Below are 24,870 nucleotides of genomic sequence, written 5' to 3'. Positions count from 1 at the left end.
GTCGAAACGAAGACGAAGATGAAAAATATTCATCAACGAACCTTTTTTCTGTGACTAAGACGAGACATTGACGAGCTAAAACTAATATCTGATGATAAAAACTATGACGAAATTTATACCGCATCTTCATTAACAATACGAGACGGGACTAAAATGTTATTTGAGGATTACCGGACATTCAAAATACATCCTATAGGCTAAGTTAACTCTCTTGTCTTTCAAAATGTGCGTCTCCCTGATAGCACACATACATCTATTCGGTTCTCATACAGCGCGATCAGTTCTCAGTGCTCAGTGATCAAATACACACACAGCAGTCCACACGTCTATCATGTAGAGTCAGAGTATCTCACCTAAAAACAGTCGGTTATGGCTTAAGTGAGCATGAACAGGTGGGTGAAAACTGAATGTGTGTCAGTATTACATGCATACCTTCCCTCTTAAATGGACAGCATTCCTAATTATCTGTATCATCAATGTTAACGAACAAAAGATGTTAAATAAATGTATACTTGTTAAGTAAACCTACTGTATCTGAAAAATGAGTTTAATTTGTATCTCTACCAAAAAATTTAAATGTATTCCAGTTTTTCCAAATTCAATCCTTGATTAAAATTTCTTATATTACATATAAAATAGATACCAAAATAAATGTTGTTGTAACATAGCGAACGAGACGTGAGATTTGCGGATCCATGTGCAAGCTTTTATTAATAGACATGGTCAAAAACACAGGCAGGGTCGAACAAATGGCAAACAGGTATATTGAGGGCAAGACAGATGAGTACTCAAGTAAACGGGCGTGGTCTTCGATCGGTGAACAATATCCAGAGGGCTTGACAAGAGAGGTAATCCAGGTACACGAGCAATGGTCCAGGCAGGGGCAAACAGAGTCCAAATGGAAGGCAAAGGGTTAATCCAAGATACAAGGCAGAAGATCAGGAACCAGACAACAAGGCAACATGAAAAGACTAGACTTAAACTAAAATAAGTAACAGAAACTAGGAATGGCTCCGTAAAGCAGCTAACACTCGGAGAGTGATAAACGCAGAACAATACAGGAGACTGAACACAAAACAAACACGGAAAGGCTTGGTACGTAGCTAACACTAGGAGAGTGCTAAACGCTAGACAATACTCTGCGATCTGTGAAAGGAAGTCCATGGTTTAAGTAGGGTGTGTGATTGTGTGATCAATGCATTCAGCTGTGTCTGTGTAATCAGTGCAATCAGCTGTGTGTGTGTCATCAGTGCAATGGATGATGGGAAATGCAGTCCAGTGTGATGTGTGGTGTCAATATGATGGAGAGGCGACCTCTTGTGGCAGTTGGACGAAAGACCGGATTTGTGACAGAGCCTTCGTAGACGGCCTCCATAGCCGTGACAGGGCAGGACAGGAGTTCAGGGACAGCCCTTTTGGCTGAAACAGGACAGGTAAAGAGTTCACAGACGGCCTCCATAGCCGCGACAGGACAGGACTGGAGTTCAAGGACAGCCCTTTTGGCTGCGACAGGACAGGCAAAGAGTTCACAGACGGCCTCCATAGCTGCGACAGGACAGGATGAGGATTCACAGACGGCCTCCATAGCCGTGACAGGGCAGGACAGGAGTTCAGGGACAGACCTTTTGGCTGAAACAGGACAGGCAAAGAGTTCACAGACGGCCTCCATAGCCATGACAGGACAGGACGAGGATTCACAGACGGCCTCCATATCCGTGACAGGGCAGGACAGGAGTTCAGGGACAGCCCTTTTGGCTGCGACAGGACAGACAAAGAGTTGGTGAGTGGATACCACTGACACCTGCGAAGGTTCTGCAGAGGCAACCGTCTCTTTGACCGTGACATGACAGGCTGAGAGTAAATTGCTGGGCGCCACCACCATACAAGGAGCTGAAGCGGCGGTGCTCCATGTGCCACCACCTCTGAAGAAGCTGCAGTGAGTGCCATCGCTTCGGAGAGCACAGCAGCGAGTGTCAATACCCCAAGAAGTTCTGCAGCATCAGCCGCCACCTCTGGAGACATCACAGTGGACGTCGCCACCTCGGGCAGTTCTGCGGTGGTGTACACAGCCCAAAAGCAACACAAAGCGATCCCCATCATGGGAAGCGCTTCGGGCAGGGGAATTAGTGCAGGAATAGGAAGGTTAAAGTGAGTTGGTTTGGGGATACCAGCTGCGCGTGCAGGCACCAACGGTGCATCCCTCATACTGGAAACCAGACTGGGAAATCGAAGCACTGACCTTGAATATCTGGGTGTGAAGGACATGATGTCACAAGACTCTGGATGATTAGCCGTGACATGACGTGGTTCTGGTCAGCGGTGACGTGAAGAGACTCTGGAAGATTCGCTGAGATGTGATGAGACTCTGGAAGATCCATGGCGACGTGAAGAGACTCTGGAAGGTCGGCGGAGACGTAAAGAGACTCTGGGAGGTCGGCAGAGACGTGAAGAGACTCTGGAAGGTCGGCAGAGACGTGAAGAGACTCTGGAAGGTCAGTGGAGACGTGACTTGCCTCGTGAAGATTAACTGTGACTGGGCCTGACTCTGGATGATTAGTTGTGACGTGGGGTGACTTTGGATGACCTGCTGTGACATGGTGTGACTCTGGATGACCAGCTGAGATGAGAAGAGATTCTGGAAGATCAGCTGAGACGTGACTTGACTCGTGACGATCAGCTGAGATGTGACTTGACTCGTGACGATCAGCTGAGACGTGACTTGACTCGTGACGTTCAGCTGTGTCGTGACCTGACTCGTGACGATCAACGGTGACTTGACTAGACTCACGACGATCAACTATGATCTGACTGGATTCACAAAGATCAACTGTGACTTGACTTGGCTCTTTAACATAAACTGCGACTTGACTTGGCTCTTTAACATCAATTGTGACTTGAATTGACTCATGACTGGCAGCAATGACATGACGGGGTGTTGTTGTGGCTGCCATTTTGTGAACGGACTCTGCTGTCGCAGCCATTTTGTGAGCGTGCTCTGGTGCGTCTGCCATTTCAGACACGGTGTCGCATTCCTCTTCCGCGACACCCACAAAGAGTCGGCACACAGCAAAGCATAGTCCATAAAGTCCTTTAAACTACAATTAAACTTCCCTTCAGGTAAACATGCAGTTACCAACATTACAGTTGGTAACTGCACTTTGACTAAAAGTAATGACTAAAAGTTGACAAAAATGCAATGACTTTTCATCGACTAAAACTATGAAAGACTCAAATGGCTAAAATGTGACTAAGACTATTAAGCATTTTCGTCTCAAGATAAAGACTAAGACTAAATCAAAAATGCCTGCCAAAATTAACACTGGAATTAATATTAATATAATTTTACTTATTAACACAAAGAGAAAAACATTGATGCAGTGGGATGTGATAAGATGGAGAAAAAAAAAAACAAGGCAAAAAATCACGTATTACAGCCTTTGTGAAATAGAGTTGTTCAGTAACTGTCACTTTGCATACGAATGACACATTAGAGAAAAGAGGGAATACATGATTGTATCTGTATGAATTATTCCATTGTAGTTGAGTTGAATTTAAACTGGAGATGATTGGGAAGTGTTTAAGTGCTTTTTCTCCAATTTTCATACATCCAAATGCTCAGGTTATGAATATTCATGTTTTGCTGTTTGTAGAGTTGCTGTCCGTTTGTAAGCCTTCTGAAATGATGGTAACACTTTTGAATAGGGAACACATATTCACTATTAACTATGACTTTTCCCTCAATAAATTCCTAATTTTCTGCTTATTAATGGTTAGTGTGTTAGTTGTTAAGTTTAGGTATTGGGTAGGAATAGGGATGTAGAATAAGGTCATGTAGAATAAGGCATTAATATGTGCTTAATTACTACTAATAAATGGCTAATATTCTAGTTAAGAGACCTTAAAATTAAGTGATGATTATTTATTATATGATATGACCTTCATCTAAGCCATTGCAATGTATAATGAGGGTTAGATTAAACATTTGCATTACAGTTTAGTTCCTAACATGTTTTTTTTCTAAAACCTAATGCGCTCTTGTCACAATTTCATTTGTTGGGGTTTGAGACTAATTTCAGGACTGTAAAAGATTATTTATGTCATAGAAAAATTCTGCCAGTCCAAGATAAGTTGGATCACGTTGTCATTGACATTGTCAGAAATTTTGGGATGCAGCTGAGGCCTGTCTTTTGAGGAATCAAGCACAGCAGCTGATAATACAGTGTGTTTGTGTTCATGAGAGCGCAGCAGAGAGATGTCTGTATTACATAGTCTATATAGGATATACATAATAAATATTTAGTGAAAGAATCCTGATATGATCATACTTCCTTTAGTTACATGGCTATAGTTAGATGAATATCGTACAGCTTTACATACGTGACGGTTGACTTTTACCCAGTGCTTCACTGAATTAATATCAAGCAGTCTGTCATCATTCCTGTGGCTGAGACAGTACAGCATGGAGCAAGTAACAACACAATCATGAGTTCAATCACCAGGAAATGCTTAAACTGATCCAATGTATGCATTAAATGCAATGTACGTCACTCTGGATAAAAGCCAAATGTATACAGTACATGCAACTAATAAATGTAAATTCTAAAGGACAGAAAAAAACTCGGTAGCACTTTATTTTAGGGTTTCTTAACTAGTTGCTTATTAGCATGCATATTACTAGAGTATTAGCCATTTATTAGTAGGAATTAAGCACATTCTACATGATCTTATTCTACATCCCTAATCCTACCCAATGCCTAATAATAACAACTACCTTACTAACTTAATAAGCAGCCAATTAGGAATTTATTGAGGGAAAAGTTGTAGTTAGTAGTGAATAAACGTTCCTTATTCTAAAATGTTACCAAAAACTCAAAATGAGGAAAAATATTTGTTGCATGCACTAAGAATGTAATGTGATTTAATATAATACATATGTAACATAAATATCAAACACTAAGACAATGATGTGAATAGCATAGGCCAGATTATTTATGCAGAATCTCTCAATTAGATCACAGTTATGTCTAGTAGAAACAGCTGAGATATTCAATACATTTATTTGATCAATTGCTTGATACGAGGAGAAAAGTTTCCTTAATCATGCTTAATCAATCTTAATCATGGCATCTTTTGTAGAGGTCTTAAATTCATGAATGAATTAATTAATTGTATGCACATACAATTTTAGGATTTAGAAATGGTAAGTTACAGTTTCTCTTTACAATCTTGCTTCAGGCCAATCTGATAATTTAGCTGTCTCACATGAACTCATTTTAGGTCATGCCACAACAATTCAGCTAGATTAAGTTGAAGGCTTTGACTTGTCAAAGCACAACAGTTCTTATACTTCCACTTTGCAATTCCGCTCCATTATTTCTTTGTTTAGGATCTTTTGTGTTGTATGACCTACTTTCTATAAAACATAAGCTCATGGAAAGACACATTGACATTTTCCTGTAAAATGTATTACAGCAGTCCATAATTAATCAATTCTTTAATGACCATAAATCATCTGGGTTCTTCTCAGGCTGCACAAACCCCAAAATCCTGATACTTCTACTACCAAATGCCATTGCTTGAATGAAGCATCTGCTAAAAAGGATTTAATGTGAATGCTGTGATTTTTGTTTTTCTTTCTTTGATATCCTTCCTTTACCCGCAAGGTAAATTCACGAACACTGACATCAGGCAATTTGGAAGGTACATGGATATCTTTAGATGTGCTTTAAGCCTTGCTTGAAGATAAATTAACAACTTAGGCAGAGAAATGTTGTTTGTCTTCCGCTTGGACATATCAGTGGATTTATACAGGCTAGTGATTTTAGTAATGATGTTTTGACCTTTACAAACACACAAATTTGTTTCTGATCAGTGTGTGATTCATACAAATGCTGTTTCAATTTACAATGACAAATGGGAATGTATTCAGAACTCAAAATACACTGTCTGATGTGTGTCTAATTACATCCTTTTCATTAGTTAATGCAGAAATTTTAGCATTTTAATTGGTTCACCACCTTTTTGTCATAATCAAAAAATGCAAAAATTACTTTGAATAAGTTTAAAATTGAGTATGCTTGCTTCTGAATGCTAATCTCTAACCTGCATATTGATTTTGGATCAGGTTGCAGATATATTATAAAAATGAGAATCACTATTGGAATATGAATATCTAAAGCATGCATGAAATTACAAGTTATAAGATGTAAAATTAATGCAAAATTAGTCGTCCTTGTAACAACTGCACAAGCGTGTGGAATAAAGTTGGTCATGCTTGTTTAGTTTTCAAATGTAATTAAACAGATCCTCGTCTGAGTTATCTCACAGAGAGGACAAATCTGCATACTCTTACATATGCATGAACAAATGCCTGTAAATATCACTTTGCTTTTTCTAAAACTTTTCTCCTATTGTTTTTCATCTCCATTAGATTTTACCTAAAGACAACGAGACAAGATCCACGCTAATGTACAAATACATCATCCACGAAGATTCAGTGCCACTTAACAACAATAATGTCATTCAGGAGGACACATATGAGTGGGCACTGAAGAGCTGGTCCCAATGTTCAAGACCTTGCGCTGGAGGTAATGTTCACTTTGTATGATCTTTCAGCTCTTCCAGGTAACTCGAATATATACATTTAATTGTATAGCACTTTTAAAAGCAGCTTTTCAGAAAATCATGATGTTACAGTTTATAATATATTTAGAGCTGGGCGATGATTTTATATATATATATATATATATATACATATATATATATATATATATATATATATATATACATATATATACATACATATATATATATATATATATATATATATATATATATATATATATATATATACATATATATATATATATATCAAACAATACAAGCAATCAAAAATGAGATGAGATTTGCTAAGTAGTACTATATTGCCCTATGTGAGCATACAATATGTATGCATTGTGAAACAGGCATTAGATATGATAAACTATTATCTAACATTAAATTAACCTAGTTTTAAAACTGGTCTCAACCTTCTCAATTGTATGCTGTAATTCAGATCAATGTTATTACAACGTCATGATATTGACATAACCAGTAAATTTATATTCAGTTCATTATAAATGGTTATTACTTATTAGCTAATTCATTTTTACTTAACTAATAATAGTCACACCCAAAAAACAACATCAGGGTCTATTGAGGTGGATGAGGGATTTTGTTCTGGTAATCCAGATTGTTGATGACTGGTAACAATACGCTTCATGTTTCTTTTCATTCTTTTATTTTATTTAATCTTTAGGATTCCAGTACACTAAATACGGGTGTCGTAAAAAAGGTGACAACAAAATGGTGCACAGAGACTACTGTGACATCAATAAGAAACCCAAACCTATTCGAAGAATGTGTAACTTACAGGACTGTACGCAACCACAGTAAGTCAAAATGAAACTGTTTTTAACACTTCGCAAAATATCTGTAGTCTTTTTCACTGAAATGAAAGATAGAGTGGCTTGTCATGGCACAGTATGTGATTTCTTATTTAATCGTATTTAACTCAATCTAAACATCACTAAATAATGTATAAGCACTCATGCTTTCCAGTTTATCTCGGAGAGCTCAGAGCTGGGTTTTGATTGTTTTATACATTGGGAGGTCTTGTTTCATTCATTTATTTTGCCAGAGGCTATGAAGAAATATCTGAGTGTGATTGTGCATGTTTCATAGCTGGGAATAATTTGCCTCAGCCTGTAATTTCTACTTAATGTGTAGCCTTGAATGATTTTGAACTTTTCTGAAAGAAAACCAGAAATATAGTTGCAGCTGCTTTTATTCTGTTTTTATTTAACATATATCCATGGTCAGCTTTTATGATTAACACAAGGAATGTATATATAAGAATTATTAAGATCCCTCTGTATCAACTTACACAAGTCACTGAGCGCACATCATCTCCACACCATGAACTTTTTTTTTCATTTAAATACAGTATGCACAGTAGGGTGTAAATGGTGTATAAATCCTATCACAGCATCACAATCCCATTTCCTTTCCACCGATTAGCTTTGATATTTTTTTAGTAGTCTCTCAAGCAGTTATTCTTCTTTTGTCAATCATAGCTGCCTATGCCAGATTCGCTTGATTGAAATATTAGTCATGAGGATATATCAATGCCTATTTGAAAGCAGCAACAAAAGCAGATGTTTTTTTATGCTCTGCACTTTTTGCTGTTCATAGGCTAATAACATCTATAACAATCTTCACAACAGATCCAGCTGTTTAGTAAACATATAACATGAAATATGTTTCTATGAAGCATAATTATTTGTAAATGGAAATTACATTTTTACTTCTATTCAATCTTCCAACTGAATTACACTTGAACTGTAGAGAATTGTTGTACTGTTTGATTTTTATCTATTTATATTCAGATTTGCCATCCATTTCAATTGTTTGCTCAATGGTTTTATGTGCGCAATAGTTTCTATATGTCTGGAAAAATTTGTGGGCATTGCTTTGTTTTAAAAAATGATTGGGACAGTTGAGGTTTTGCAGACATGCTGGTTGTGATGTTCCAGAATAGTGAAGGCATAGCCCATAAATGCATTAATTAGGTTATGAATAAATATTTTAATATGATCCTTTACTGTTTTGATACATAAATAATAATATTGAGCTGTCATTATATCACTTATTGTAAGACATAATAAAAAATGTAAACCTGAAGTGTTGGGTGGAAAATTGGCCAGAATAAAATATGTCCCACCCATCCCCACTGTAAATGTAACACAGTCTCATCCCAACTCGTCACATATTGACGCTTGGTTTTTGCGTCGCTTTTTGACGCTCAAGGTACCCCTTTCGCGTCACTTTTCGACGTGAAGGGAAGGTATTTTTTTTAAATAGGAAACACTTAGCGTATATTAATCATTTTTAAATAAATTATGCCAGTACTTGCATCTGCCTCCTATATCTTGCGTTTTCTTCACAGATGGTAGGTTTAGGGGCAGGGGTTGGGTAAGTCACTATTTTGACTGTTTACATTCAAAAATCACACCTCTACATATATGCAATAATGGCAACCTTATTATGACGATAAAATTCCCAATAGCGCGTTAGCATATCGACGCCGAAAAATTACGCTTCCCTTCACGTCGAAAAGTGACGCTAAAGGGGTACCTTGAGCGTCAAAAAGCGACGCCAAAACCAAAGCGTCAATATGTGACGACTTGGGATGAGACCGGGTTGGTAAATGATGTCAATAATTACGTGCAGAGATTTCATCAACTATTCTATATACTTGTGTGATTTATAACATTCACATTAAGCACTTGATCAGTCAAGGACATAAACAATATCTGTGAAAGCAACATTTCAATGAAGCCACACTGTTACTTTGAAATGACAGAATAGGTGTACTCATCATTTGGAGTGAATCTCTCAAATATGTTTTATCAAGACACACTCAATCTCTGGGAGTACAAGTCGCTCTGTTAGTTGGTTTTCAGCATTTAAAAATCCACTTGTATTAAGAGTGACAGAATAAAGTGGATTCCACCACCTGCAACAGATGGCTGAGAGTTATAAATCATCTCCTATATTTGAGACTGCAGTATAAACTAAATGAACGTCTCAGGTTACGCATGTAACCATGGTTCCCCTTCGGGAACTGAGCTGCGTCGGAAACGCTTTGGGAAAGCCCCTGTGTTTCCATGCTCTGAAACGTGTGTGTAATCAGTCCAACGGAATGGTGAAACGTCACGGGTGGGGGTGATGTAGAGACCAGAGAGCTTAAAAGCGCATCCGGAACAAGCAACGTCAGCTTCTGTGTTTTCAGCAAGCGCTCTGTGTGTCTTATTTACTGTTGTTTGTCTATCAGTCACAATCACCTCTCATGGTGAGCTACAGACAGCACTTTAGACCTTGTGTTCTCTCTGTCCGCGCTAACTTAACGGGTGTGAACACACGCGGTCGTTGTGTTGTTTGTTTGGGAGCGGAGCACGCACAGTCAGCTCTCGAGGGAGTTGATTGTGCATCATGCTCCCGCAAACGCTCCGCTCCGCTCCCGCCGGGCACACTTCGAGAAGTGTGTCCGTGTTTGCAGTCTTTGCGGTGGCGACACGGTGGCGACTCCCAGACAGCAAGCAGTGTTGGCCCAGATCCGGCCCACATCTGGTCCGTGTGAAATCCATGCGGGCCAGATGTGGGCCGGATCTGGGCCAACACTATGTTGCTGTCTGTGTGGGTTCGCGGGGATCGCATTTTCCTAAACGCGCTCTCTCTGGGTTCGGTCTCTTCCCCTTTTGAGTGAGAGCTCTGTGCTGCAGCTATCTTCCTCCGAGGAGGTTGGTGCTGTTAGCATTATTGTGGATGAAATTGAGTACTCGCCATCTCAGTCTTTTGCATATAAAAGCATACTACATTTTAGATTGCTCGTTTCTCTCTGCCCTCACTATAATAAGGGGTGGGGATTCACGCGATTTATGTGTGGTTTATTTTGGAGCCGAGCAGGCACAGTCAGCTAGCTCTGCTCCAGCTGGCGTTTCTTCTTGAGGGAAGAAAGTTTTATGCGATGTAGAATAGAGTGGCTTGCGCGTGCATTAGGGGTCTGCAGCAAAATAATGCTGCGGGAAGTTCTTTCTCTCTCTTTCCCCAAACACGTGCAAACGTATAATGAGTTTGCAGGCCGTTATTTGCCATTCTTTTATATTGCATCATATATTATAATCAGACTGTATTCACTTGTCTGGTTGTTAGGCTGCGTTTAATTCTGATGAATTAAATGATGTATATTCATTCGGCTTTGAGGAGTTAGATCATGGATATATTTTATGTATTTATTTATATATATTATTCAGCACAGGGATCGGAGACGGGCTCCCCTTTCTCCTCCCTCACTCTCTATACAGAGCTCTCTTGGGATAAAATTCTCGAGTGAGAGCACCGTGTTTTCTCTCTTCTTCCGAGGAGGTTGATGTGGTCAGCATGTTATTGAATAAATAGCATTCTACCACAATCTCCATGTCGGGACCTGTGCTTTTCCCGGTCTCCACACTGAGGTGTTGAGAGCATGGGTTTAACAATTTTTCATTCCAGCTCTTTTGCCCTTAATTAGCGGGCTGAATGAGTAGGTTATAGGTCGACGTCTAAGATGGGACAGACACTTACGGGCTGTCTGTTCCATTGCAGCATCAACCTTAAGGCACCGACATTTTCCAATGCTGGACACAGGCCTAGGGGCTGCTGGGCGGGAGCAGCCCCAACCATGTTCCAGCTCCTCATTCAGGGAATGTCAGTTCTTGCACTCCCCAGAAGTTTGGAGTCAGAGTGGCGCTCCCGGGCCGAAGGCTTCTAGCAAGAGGCGGATCTGTGGACCGTCATTTTCGCTGGATAGTCTTCGGCTAAAACGTCCTGACGCCTATTGCCCAGGATTTTTGAGGGCCGGCCCCCTCTGAGGAAGAGTGGTGTACACCTCATTATACGGCGCCCGTCTCTCCTTAGTGCCCTCAGGAGATCATTCTGCCAACCCTGCCGGTGTTTCAGGGAACAGCGGTTTCCTGCGAGCGCTTCTCTCAGTCTCTGCCCGGAAACGAAGCAGTACTGGGAGGCTCGCTACCTCTTCGGAGGTCTCTAGAGCAGCTAGATTGGCCGTCCCCTGCCGGTCCTCCACTTCAGGGCACCGAGCTAGCAGCTCTAAGTATACCAGAGGCCAGTCTCGAGAGACTGGTTCCTTTAGTAGGTCACCTGGCGGTGTGGGAGCCCCTGCCAAGTGTTTCTCGTTGGGTCCTGCCTAGCATGCTCTGGTTCTAACAGTTTAGTCTTCCTGGGGGGGCAGGCCCCTCTGGGGAAGAGCGGTGTACTCCTCATTATACGGTGCCCGTCTCTCCTCAGTGTCCTCAGGAGATTGGCCGTCCCCTGCCGGTCCTCCGCTTCAGGGCACCGAGCTAGCCACTCTAGTACACCAGAGGCCAGTCTCGAGAGACTGGTTCCCTTAGGAGACTATTTGGCAGCGTGGTAACTACTGCCAAATTTGTCTCGATGGGCCCTGCACACTGTAGAAAGCAGGCTCTGGTAATGGAAGTGAATATTCTCTTGAGGAAGGAGGCCATCGAGGTGATTCCTCTCAACAGAAAGTCTGGGTTCTACAGCCGTACTTCATTGTTCTCAAGAAGGATATGGGGTTGCATCCTATTTTAGATCTAAGTCAACTGAACCGCTCATTCATGCGATTGAAGTTCAGGATGCTCTCTTCGAGCAGGTCGTGTCTCAGACCAGGTCCGAGGACTGGTTTGTCACGATCGATCAAAAAGACGCATACTTCCCATCTCTGTCCTTCCCCATCACAGGAAGTTCCTGAGGGGCTTTGGGGGCAAAGCGTACCAATATCGGGTTCTTCCCTTCGGCCTTGCACTCTCATCCCGCACTTTCACGGAGTGTGTGGATGCTGCTCTGGCTCCCTTGCAACTCCAAGGCATCCGCATACTGAATTACATCGACGATTGGTTAATTCTAGCTCAATCAGAGCAGGTAGCAGTTCGGCATCGAGATGTCGTTCTCGCTCACGTGAAAGAACTGGGGTTAAGACTTAACACCAGAAAAGTGTGCTTTCTCCAGTACAGAGAACCACTTCGCTAGGCGTTGTGTGGGTTTCGACCACGATGCAGGCACGAATGTCCCCTGCTCGGATCAAGTCGATCCTCACGGCAGTCAAGAGAGTGAGAGAAGGCCAGTCACTCAGTGTCAAGCAGTTTCAGAAACTGTTGGGTCTGATGGCAGCTGCGTTCAACGTCCGATCTTTTGGCCTGCTGTACATGAGACCCTTGCAGTGGTGGCTCAGGACCAAAGGGTTTTCCCCGAGGGGCATCCCGTTTCACATGATCAAGGTCGCGCGGCGATGCTTACGTGCCTCAGACATGTGGAAGAAACTGTGGTTCCTGTCACAAGGCCCCGTGTTGGGGGCTCCGTGTCGCCACGAAACGTTAACGATGGACGCCTCCCTCAAGGGCCCCATCTCAGCTGGCACATCAACTGCCTGGAGATGCTGGCAGTATTTCAAGCATTGAAGCATTTTCTCCCAGACCTGAGAGGCCATCATGTGCTAGTTCGTACAGACAATACGTCGGTGGTCTCTTACATCAACCGCCAGGGGGGTCTGCGCTCATGTCCCCTGTACAGGCTGGCGCGCCAGATCCTTCTGTGGGCCCAGGGGAAACTGCTCTCCCTGAGGGCAGTGTACATCCCTGGGTACCTCAATTAGGGAGCAAACATCCTGTCGAGACAGGGGCTGAGGCCCGGGGAATGGATGCTCCACACCGAGGTGATGGATCAGATTTGAAGGAAGTTTGGTTGAGCCCAGGTGGACTTGTTTGCGTCTCGAGAAACCTCACAATGTCCCCTCTGGTTCTCTCAGACTCATCCAGCTCCACTGGGGCTGGATGCTATGGGACAGATGTGGCCGAGGCTTCGTCTGTACGCCTTTCCCCCGATTGCTCTGCTCCCGGGAGTTCTGGAGAGAGTTTGCCGGGACGAGGTTTGTCTCTTGTTAGTAACCCCATACTGGCCGGGCCATCCATGGTTTGCGGACCTGGTAGCCCTGTTAGAAAACTCTCCATGGGAGATTCCCGTCCGTCAGGATCTCCTCTCACAGGCAGGAGGCACCTTTTTCACCTGTATTTTGCATCTGTCTTAGCTGTGCTCGTCATGATTTCACACTAGACAGGCATTTGTCAGTATGGTGGCGTGGGCATTCTCGTTCCAAAAGCGTTTCCGACGCAGCTTGAGTTCTCGAAGGGTACATCCCAGGTTACGTGTGTAACCATGGTTCCCAGAGGGAACGAGACACTGCGTCGCATGTCATACTTCCTGCATCCCTATGAGCGACTTGCTTCAATTTCTCAGAAGCTGACGTAGCTTGTTACGGATGCGCCTTTAAGCTCTCTGGTCTCTACATCACCCGCCCGTGACGTTTCGCCATTCCGTTGGACTGATTACACACACGTTTCAGAGCATGGAAACACAGGGGCATTCCCAAAGCGTTTCCGACGCAGCGTCTCGTTCCCTCGGGGAACCATGGTTACATAAGTGAGACACTGCATCTCGAGGCCATACTTCCGGAATCCCTGCGAGCGCTTGCTTCATTCCTAGAAGCTGACGCCAGTTCCACCGCACGTGCTTTTATGCTTCCTGGTCGATTACGCCACCCGCCCGTGACGTCTCGCCCTTCCATTGGACAGATTACACATGTGATTCAGAGAGCGGTCACGCTGGAGGAATTCCCCTAGCGTTTCGACGCAGCTCGAGTTCCTGCAAGGGAAAGAATTCTACCATTGTGGTAGATTTTTCAAATGAGTAATCGGTTCCTTTGATAAACTAGCAGCAGAGTGAATAGTGCTCCACAGAATAAGAACACTTTTAATGGGATTATAATTGGAGCCTTTGTTGTGTGCTAGTCAGTTGTTTACCCTCCCATGTCACATTGCATATTTCATGCTCGGAGGAAAGCCACATTATTTTGATTATGCCTTAGACTTAGATTATCCTTCTAATGTGGCACAGGAATGAAAGCTCTATGCAGATCGAGGTATGATGTCTCTTTGATAAAAATGAACACAATTAGCATAAATAGGGTGCTTAAAGGTGCACAACAGGAAAAAGGAAAAAAGACAAATATGTAAAACTGTTAATGTTAAACAACAGGAGGTGCTGCAAAAGCTGAATTGTTGCTGGAGAGTCTGCTGCTGTGATGCTTTCCTATTTCGATTCTCCTCCCTACACCCATCAGTCACCAGTGCACCTACTCCTTCACATCTGCAGAGGATGAGATTGCGCCTGCAGTTCTTCCTGCATTTCCTTTTTCCCATTCCCTTTGCATTCACTTGTCATAATTTTCTCTTTTATCTTCGTCACTCTTGAAGCTGTCTCTGCAGGTGGTGGCCATTTTAGTTCCCCCTGCCTCCTTTGCTTCCCTATTAGTAAGCTTTTTTTTTGCTGTTAAATCTGTGGGGAAATAATTAAACATGGTAAAGTGTGTGAACTAAAACACCTATTTTTTTATGCAAATGTGTTCATTAAATTAACTTAAATTTTTTTAAAACATGCAAGGAATGTAGAATATATACAGATCAGCCTACATATGACCACCTTCATGTCATAGTCTACATTCATCTCATTCTTCTCACTGTCTCATTTTTACGGTGGCCTTTTTTTTTTTCATAGAAACTCATACAGGTTTGAAACAACTTGATGATGATTAAATGATGACAAAATGTTAATTTTTGGGGGAATTATTGCTTTTAAGGTGTGCTATAAATGAACACACTGATAACATCTATTGTGATTTGTATTTTCATTGGAAACTAAGTAGAGATTTAGACAGGAAAACAGTATTCGAAACATCACAATTTAACAAGAAGATTAAACCACATTTCATTTGTCTGCTGACAGGTGGATCACAGAGGAGTGGGAACACTGCACTAAAACCTGTGGAAGCTTGGGATACCAAATCCGCACTGTGCGCTGTGTCCAGTTCCTTCATGAAGGCACAAACCGCTCCATCCACAGCAAGTACTGCAGTGGGGAAAAGCCTGAGATCAGGAGGCCATGTAACAGAGTTCCCTGCCCAGCCCAATGGAGAACTGAGGCCTGGTCAGAAGTATGTTTTCTTAAGATCAAGTGATGTTTTGTTGCAATAAATACAAAAGTGGATTTTTAGAGTAACATTTTGGGAAAGTGAGAAGATTGGTTCAATTATATTTTGCAAAGCTTTAAATCATTGTGAGATTACAAAATCGTCTTTAAAGAATGTGTTTACCACATCAGAGGGATTTTTTTTTTCTGTCTAGAAACGCCTGGGGGAAAACAAATTAGCACTAATTTCCTTTCAGCTTGTACTTTTCACCTTGAAATTAGAATCATTCTTCCTGCACTGATGATGTCCAAGTGAGGTCTGACATGTCAATTGATTTTATGTCAATATTGGTTTTAAAATTCACCCTGTGGGATTGTTTGATTACAGTGACCTCATTACCCAACTGTGTAAGAATTTGAAGCTAAAATCCAGGCTTTTTTTATTTTTTGGAAGTTTTTGTTGAGCTTTTGTCTTTTGTCTTAACCAGCCATGACCACAGCAAGCAACAGGACATTGATCTCTCTGTTTCTGTTTCTGAAGTGTCACTATTTGTTGCCACGTCCACTTTGAAATCTCATTGGTCTAAAGTTTCGCTGCTTATAACGATACATTAAACATCAAATATCTTCTGCTTGATTGTGTCCTATTGTGCAGCCTTTTTGTGTTCAGCGTGGACAAACAAATTGCGTTGTGTTTAGGACACAGTAAGAGATGTTTGAAACCATATGCCAAGTCATGTCAAGTCAACATTATTTATATAGCGCTTATTATAATGCAGATTATGTCGAAGCAACTTTAGAGTATTAAACAGGGAAATAGTGTGTAAAAATAGTATTCCGTTCTCCTCTGGCCTGAAGAAACCAGCAGTTTAATTCTAGCCTGCAACATGTGTATTAATGCATTTATGTGTATTTATCTATAGTGTGGCTCCTCTAACCAACTTACTTATCTCTCAGTGCTCAGTGTCCTGTGGAGAAGGTGTGGTGCGACGTCTGGTCACTTGTCGTATTGGAGATCAATGCACTGGTGAGAAGCCCGAGTCACAGAAGCCCTGCAGGCCAGGACCCTGCCATGGTAAGAAGACATTGCAAACCCTGAAACACAAAGCAGAGAATTGGTTTTGTGCAGAAAGCAGCACAGGGACAAAAATCTGCACTCATCAGGCGATTTTATGGTGTCTTGAAAGGCTGAACTGTTTATGTTGTTCATTTAACAAAAGCAAGCTTGTTAAAGAAAATGGAAAATATTACACAATGCACAAATTCATCTACATTGATGACATTATTCATGGTGCTCTTAACCACAGTTAATTTCCCAGAATGCTTTTGTGGTCTGTGAACTTCTCACCTTCTCTCTGGAGAAGCTTGTTTACCCCGTCTCAGTTGACTGTTGAGAGCTTTTATTTAGACACGCATTACATATGATAAAACTATTAATTAGGTCATGTAATGCCTACAAGCTTAAAATGAACATGAGGTTTTGGCAGCATTTCTTTTTTATGAATAATATACTCTTTTTCAGCATTTCTTCCCAAAGCCAGACTTTTGCTTTTCAAACCCCATAAGCTATAAACTGTACATTTATCTTTGTATTTGCAACATGTTTTACTGCTGTGATGTGTAGTGCCTATAGCACCAAAAAATCACAGCTTCTTTACAAACATGAAAACCTGACTTTGTTCAAAAGAACTCTACCACTGTTCTCCTCCAATCTTTTATTGCTAACACTCAGCTGGTCAGCATTATTTGTTAGAACACAGTGTGTCACGAGTCCAGTGATAAGAAATCCAAAATCTCAGCAGACATCACTGTGAATAGCGCTCTCTTTATGTCTTCCTGCATGAAGCTTGCTGTTGTTTCCTTTTTATGGCTTAAGCCACACCTGGATGACATCCATCTCAGTGGAAATGGCACTCTTGTGGCACACTGCTTAACTTCACCTTAGGGAGCTAGAGGCATTTTGCTGATTTTCAACTGTAATAGACAAACCAGTTGGTCCTTCATCTGTTGACAAATAGTCTGTAATCCAACTTCAACTGGAATGGCTCTTTTCATGACTTATATTCATTGAAAGACCTCATGACCACTGTATTTTTGTGGGGTTTTGCTTTTGTATTGAATAAGACAGTGAGAGGAGAGAAGAACAATAAGTTAAAACTGAGGGGAGAAGGACATTACACAAATCCAAGTCAGCCACACATAAGTGTCACAATGTTCTCTGCAGCTTATTCTGCTGATTTATGACTAATAATGGAGACTAAACGGAGAGCTCACCCAAAAAAGAAATTCTGTCGTCAGTTACTCACCCTTTTGTTCCAAAACCATATGACTGACTGAGTTTTTTTTTTCCCCCTGTGGAACACGAATGAAGAATACAACAACAATAAATGAGGACTTTTTACATTTCAAAAAGATTGCAAAAGCACCATCTTATGAGTAGTGTTGCTTTCGTCAACGAAAATTGTGACTAAATATCGTCGTCAACGAACCTTTATCACATGACGAAAATGAGACGAGACGCAACGTAAATGCTGGTCATGTGACGATGACGATAATTAAATATATTAATTAAAGATATATAAATATTCGTCTTTGGGAGATGTGTGTGTACTTCTGACATGTTTGGTTGGTAAAATAAATGTTGTAAATTCAAGTCAGAGCGTCTTCCGTGTCTGGAATGGAGGTATTCTTGAATCTATAAGGTAACAATAATATAATAAGATAACCTTGTTTGAAATGGGTTTGGCTAAAACAAAATTTTGGTTTTGTCTATACTACTAGGTACTTATACTATATTGACTGGGTTAAATAGAATTGTATTACTAAAAAGAGACTAAAATAAAATTTTCATTGACGAAAACTAGACTAAATGTCATCAGTTTCCGTCGACTAAAACTAGACGAAAATAGTCATGGATAATTCTGACTTAAACTAGACTAAAATGTCATCAGTTTTCGTCGACTAAAACTAGACTAGACTAAAAAGAGTATGAACGTGACTAAAACTAATAGAAACTAAAATGACAGCTTCACACAAAGACTAGACTAAAACTAAAATTAAAACAGGCTGCCAAAAACAACACTACTTATGAGTTGAACACACTGTTCCATTCATGATCATAAACATGTTTCCAAGCCTCTATGCCTTTCCAATTTACATTACATTCACAACAGCTATTTATGAGCACTGTTCATTCATAGCATAGTTTAAAAACAATAAATAAATCCTCACAATGTACTCTATAGTCTCCAGGCTCCAGTCCTGGACACCAGTATTTTAATGATTCAGAAAAGATGACTCACTGTCTGGCCAACTGAGATTTTGGTATGAAGATAAAGGTTAGGATCATAATTTTCAGTCGTAGTACAGCAGACTGTGTGTGTATATCAGCATCATTTGTTGTTTGCTTTTGGGCTCTAAATGTGCTTTTGGACCCAAAAACTTAGATATGCAACATCAGACTTAACAAAAGGAACGACCAGGATAATGTTGAAAAAGTGACAGAAAGTTATACTAATTTGGAATGGCATGAGGGTGAGTAAATCATGACAAACTGGGTGAACTCCCACTGTGGTCAGATTTATTAGGTGAAATGTCATAATTTTCCATGGACAATCTATTTTACTTTATGTAAAGAGACATAGTTTCTTCAGTATTTGGTAATATTGATGATATAAAGACCTATGTATTAAAAAAAAAAAAAAAAAATACTGAAATGTGGAAATTTTCTGTGAGGAAAAAAAACAGCTTAAAATGGCACAGAATAAAAGCCTTCTGCTTCTCTGACAGATGAGCCATGCGGAGGAGACAAGTCCATATTCTGTCAGATGGAGGTTCTGGCTCGTTATTGCTCAATACCAGGTTACAACAAGCTCTGCTGTGAATCCTGCAGTAAGCGAAGTGGCACTTTTGCTCCTCTTCTGCATGAAGCTGCTAAGACAAAAGAGGAACTTCGCTTCGGTTCAGCCTCCCAACTTCTGGAGACACTCTCAGCCTCTGTAAATGTAACTCTGAAACTCCCACAGCTACACCAGCAGGGATCCTCGTCACAAGGCCAATTTTCCAAGCAGACCACCACTCCTCTGCCTCGCAAACTCAATACCGAGAACAGCAAGACTCAAAAGCGCCTCAAACTCGGCACAAGGAATCTGCCTGCAATGACGATCCATAGTTCATGGGATGAGGATGCAGCTAAAGATGCGCCATGGCAGCTGGAAAGTTTCCAAGAGAGTCAGTGGCCAACAGCATCATCCGAGGTGGAGAGATGAAGGCTAGTTTGTCTCTTCTTTTTTTCCTCTGGACTCTCTCTTATTTGTTTGTCGTAGACATAGACCTTTAACATTCATCTTTCCCTTCAGATCCTCCTCAAGATATTTAAAAGCAAGAGAGAGTAAAGTGCTGGTTCACTTTCAAATGTTCTCAATTCCCCTGTCAGCAGTATTTGTTTTGAAAACACACTTGTCAATCACACACTGTTGTGATGGGGAACGTGCCAAAGAAGTTCTTACGATGATCTCAGCAGTCTGGTCTATGGGGGTATGGTGCGTGTACATGAAGAGACTCCGGTGGTATTCGTGAGGAAACGATTATAGTTGTATCAAACTTCACAATCTTTACGGTTTTATTTTCATCAGCTCCAAACATGGTTGACCAATTAATATTTATGAACGTTCCTGTAAATACTGTATATGGAAAATGTCAGTATTATTTTTACAAAAACACAAGCTGAGGATTTTTAAAATAAGAGATTCAGGAGCATTATCAGAGCTTTTTACATTAAGAACAATTTAATAATATGTTAGGAAATGTGCTATCAGCCATGAGTTCAGCACTGAAGAATATATATACCAAAATGGTGTGAGCCCCAGGAAGAAACATCAGTGAAATTAAAATAGCCATAAAATATTTATTTTCATTCATCGATCAAATGAAGTCTCATAGACTGTGAAAACTGTTTGTTTGTTTGTTTTTGTTTTGTTTTGTTTTCCCATTTTGCCATGATGTTGAGGTTTAACACTTGACTCTTAGGGCCGGGACACACCAAGCTGACTTCAAAGAACTAACGACGATGAAAGCCGACAGTGTTGTCGCCTCGCTTTGGCAGCGTCTGGACAAAAAGCTGTGCTCAAACACACCGCACAGACTACAGCCGACTGCAAACTAACATGCTTTCTCCGCCTGCATGGGAGGAATTAGCTGTCTATATCACCAGCTTTTAATACAGTATATTTGTCAGTCAAAAGGAGAAACTGAAACAAAGATATACGAGATAAACGCAGATATGTGAAACGTAAACAATGCAGCGCTTGCTTATCATTTTGAATATCGGTTACATTGATAACTTTCTTCATTTTAAGTGGCTCATGTTGTTATGATAACATATTGGAATGCTTGGGTAAGATCAAGTACCATTAGAACAGTCTTCTGTTTGTGCCGCCTTCATTGACTAACTCGTTTTCATCACTTTCGCTTTAATATTCTGGCACTGACTCATTCGCAAAACTAAGCATCCAATCAGAGTTCTCACTTTCCCCGACGGCCCCAATGCCGATTCAACATGTTGAATCAGACAAACTCCTGCTGACATGAGCCCAACGAGAGCCGACATGTGGAACACACCAAACAAACTAGCCTGGCTAACCGTCGGCTTGGTTTGTCCCAGCCTGTAAGAATTCACCCTTGCAGCCAGAAGTTTGTTTAGCCAACCAAATGGAGTGTGAACAACATCTCAAGCAGCTTCACCATGATGTAAGAGACCCATTATATATATTGTGAGATGAATTGGAGGTTTAAGGCCAGATTTGAAGGAATAAAACTGGACTTTCTGGAGATACTGTGAGACACTGCACAAGATTATCTTGCTTGTCTAAGGGAGAGGAAAGCTATTTTTTATTATTATTAAGGATTATATCACAACCACAATGCATCTGACTGCAATACCAAAGAAACCAGTTAAGCAAGGCTCACACTACATGATTTTTGGATAATTGTTTTCATTTTTTGGCACAAAACCCCCGGATCACGACCAAATCTGTGCTTGTTGTGGTCGCCGAAGCTCGTTAAGTATGAGCAGGTCAGCAACGTGATCTGAACTTGTCTCGAGCTTTCACAGAAGCTACAACATTTCCAAACCTGTTTTAATGTGAGCAACACAATGACCGGTTGTAACTAATCCAGCCAATCACAGTGTAGATGGTATAAACAGTCTTATCATGCATCTTTATGAACAGAAACAAAAAGACACAAATTAATTAAATAAACTAACTAGAAATAAATGTAACAAATGCATAGTTTGTGTATATAATACCACATTTCATTGTACTGTTTAATTACCTCCAACTCTTTCTACAGTACTGACAGTCCTTGTTGTCCACGTCTTCCAAAGCAATTGTATCTGCTATATTCTCTTTTGTCATGGTTTCTTTTTTCTTTCGGCTAAAATAACTGCATAGACCAATTGAAGGGCCAGTTAATCCATTCTTGAAGAAATGGCCTATAACCGCTGTAATTTCTCGCGTCAATTTATGTGAGAAAGGGCGGTGATGGGCGGGAACGCCTCTTCACTGAATGTTTTGTAGTGTGTGAACCTTGTCAGCGTTGTGTTGTGTAGTATGGGTGCAGCTATGACAAGATGACAACAGATGAGAAGAAATCTTGTTGCGTAGTGTGAGCAACACAGTGATTCGTCTTGTCTTTCAATCAATCATGTAGTGTGAGCTTGCCATTAATCTATCAGTGGAGTTCAGCTGTTCATAACTGTACTCACATGGTCACCTGTGTGCCACTGTAAAGCTATTGTATATTCCATTGAGAACTTAAGAGTATTTATTACGATTCAGAGTTCAACATCATGTCATATGTGCAGCATTATCTGTCATTTCAGACAAAAAAATACAGACTCCCACTGAGTAGTAAGAGTAGCTCCTGAAAGTAGACATTTGAATAACCTTATTGTTATTGTTGTTTTAACTGTCATTTTAGATACAATAAGACACATGCTCAGTTTTTGAGATGTTAAAAGGGAAAGCTGTTTCACAGCTGTTTTAGAATAGAAAAATTGTAGAGAAAATCCTAAACAAAGCTGTCATTTACAGTGATTCATATTGAGCTTCATCCACAAATCCCCCAGTCCTGCACAAAACTGTTTTTGCAGTTAATTCGTAGCTTTAAAAAAAAGAATGGACAATAATTGTATCTGCATACAAATAGTGTCAGTTGTCTTTGAACACAAAAAAGCTTTCATTTATTGTCGTTCACTTTCTGCTAATAAAGTGTTGCTAATATTATCAACAAGCTTTCAGAGACCCAACAGAATGCAAGATAGCAGAAGTTAATTTGACAATCCCTAAGCCACAGACAGACACCCAACATAAAGGATAAAACACAATTATCCTCACAATTCCAGGTTCATGTAAGTGTTAATTGTTGTTCTGGCTTACAAAAGACACTTTCAATTGCTAACTGCTTGCAGTAATTTCTTTTTGTTTTAATTTGTAATTTTGTTAGTTGTAATGGAAGTGTACACTACTGAGGCTGTTTGTTGTAATGGGGAGCACATAGCAATAAAGAAAGAAATAAACACCACACTGTCTCTTGAGAGTGTTTTTTAGGTTTGCTTTATTTTTTTCATCAAAGGTGAACTCATATTTTCTCCTTTTCACTACTAAGCCCTTATAAGACTCTCTACACTAAAAATCCATGTTTATAATCCTAAACTTAGAAACTGTGTCTTCCAATGTGTGTGTGAAAACAGCAACAGCTTATTGCAAACAGTAGTGTGTATTCAATTCTAATTAAATCCTACTAAATTTATTCTAAAAATCCTGAAATCAAATGTATGCTGAGATAGCGAGGCTTTAATTATGTCTTTAAGTTTGCAGCATTGTTCTCTTGGCAACGCCAAATGCACTGAAATTGCTCTTGATTGAAATTTCCTTTGTTGTGTCATAATGGATGCTCATATGGACTTCTCTGTCAATTATTTTACTTAGGCTGAACATTTTATTACTGCATTCAATTGCTTGAGAGCACTTCCCTGGTGCTGTATATGGTGTTCATATAAAAGTATAATTTGGGCTTCCAATTGATTTTCCAGCTCACCGCACGTCAGGTGCAAAATTGCTACAGTATATTATGAAAGGCTCTAATTTCTGTAAAAACCCATTCAGAGGCCAAACATGGACATTCATTATTTTCTGAATGGTATTTAAAGATCACTAAGGTCATTACAATTGTACATAAAAGGGCATTGTAAATAAAATTCATTTCAGTATGTGTATAATATTGCAGAAAAACAAACTATCCAATAATCTCAATAATTAATCATTTTTCAGTTTATACAGTACTTTACTTGTACTATACAGCAGATGAGGAATACAAGCCATTTTCACTGGCAATTGTGGAGTAGATTGTGCAAAACTGTTGCATGTTTGGCAAGCTATTCAGCCTAGAAGACTATTTTTTAAGCTACCTATCCTGGTACACGCTTTTGCCTTGATTAGCGCAACTTGCAATCATGCCAGACTACTGCAGTTCGGTTGATCTTCAACCTTCTCAAATATTTATGCACACACAGTGCATTACATCTTCATTGTAATTACAATATGCAAACTTATATTTCGGACCTTCCCCAAAGGACTGGAATTCAGTATAACTACTACAGTTTGCCTTCTCACGCCTCACACACAACCCCATTTTCTAGGTTCGCCACATTGCTGCCCTCGCACTCAAATGGTGAAAGATTTCCACTTTTTATTATTATTATGTTTTTAAATAACTGCTTACCATATATTGACTATAGCAGTATCTCATATAAAAACTAATTGAATGTATGGAATGTTGAATGTATGCATTGAATGTACCTCACAATCTATCCAGAAAACAAAATATGCAAGTATGAAACGCATGTAATCTGCCCATCTGCCCAATTGAGAAGAGATCAAAGTCCACCATAAAAATAAGACTAGAGGGAGGAAGAATCAATTGACATATGACATCAAAATTGAGCATGTTCCTTCAAGCATTATAGTTGACACAAACCTAAGAGCACATTACACTAAAATCTGCTCCTATAGAGTCAAGCATAGAAAAAAAAGAGAAAAAGTTAAAAATAGCACAACGTGTTATAATCTGTAAGAGCACTCAGATGATTAATCTGCAATCAAAAAAGACACTCAACACTCAAGTTGTGATCAAAGGTGGTCTGTCAAAAATGACCCATAATTATATATAATATTGTCTGGAATACTG

General features: G+C 40.3%; 1 protein-coding gene across 2 annotated transcripts in view; it reads left to right on the top strand.

Moving 5' to 3' along the window:
• Nucleotides 1-23,182, top strand: part of LOC306871234 (A disintegrin and metalloproteinase with thrombospondin motifs 3-like) — a 125,309-nt gene extending 102,127 nt beyond the window's left edge. For both annotated transcript variants that reach the window (XM_079419016.1, XM_079419017.1), the window contains exons 18-22: nucleotides 6,431-6,587; nucleotides 7,298-7,430; nucleotides 15,439-15,646; nucleotides 16,579-16,696; nucleotides 19,411-23,182. In XM_079419016.1, the coding sequence (XP_079275142.1) occupies nucleotides 6,431-6,587; nucleotides 7,298-7,430; nucleotides 15,439-15,646; nucleotides 16,579-16,696; nucleotides 19,411-19,889 (1,095 nt within the window). In that variant the 3' untranslated portion in view covers nucleotides 19,890-23,182. The remainder of the gene's footprint in view (nucleotides 1-6,430; nucleotides 6,588-7,297; nucleotides 7,431-15,438; nucleotides 15,647-16,578; nucleotides 16,697-19,410) is intronic.
• Nucleotides 23,183-24,870: the final 1,688 nt, after the last annotated feature.

This window comes from Barbus barbus, assembly GCF_936440315.1.
Source record: "Barbus barbus genome assembly, chromosome: 6".
Taxonomy (NCBI): domain Eukaryota; kingdom Metazoa; phylum Chordata; class Actinopteri; order Cypriniformes; family Cyprinidae; genus Barbus; species Barbus barbus.
This window is presented reverse-complemented; position numbering and strand designations above follow the sequence as displayed.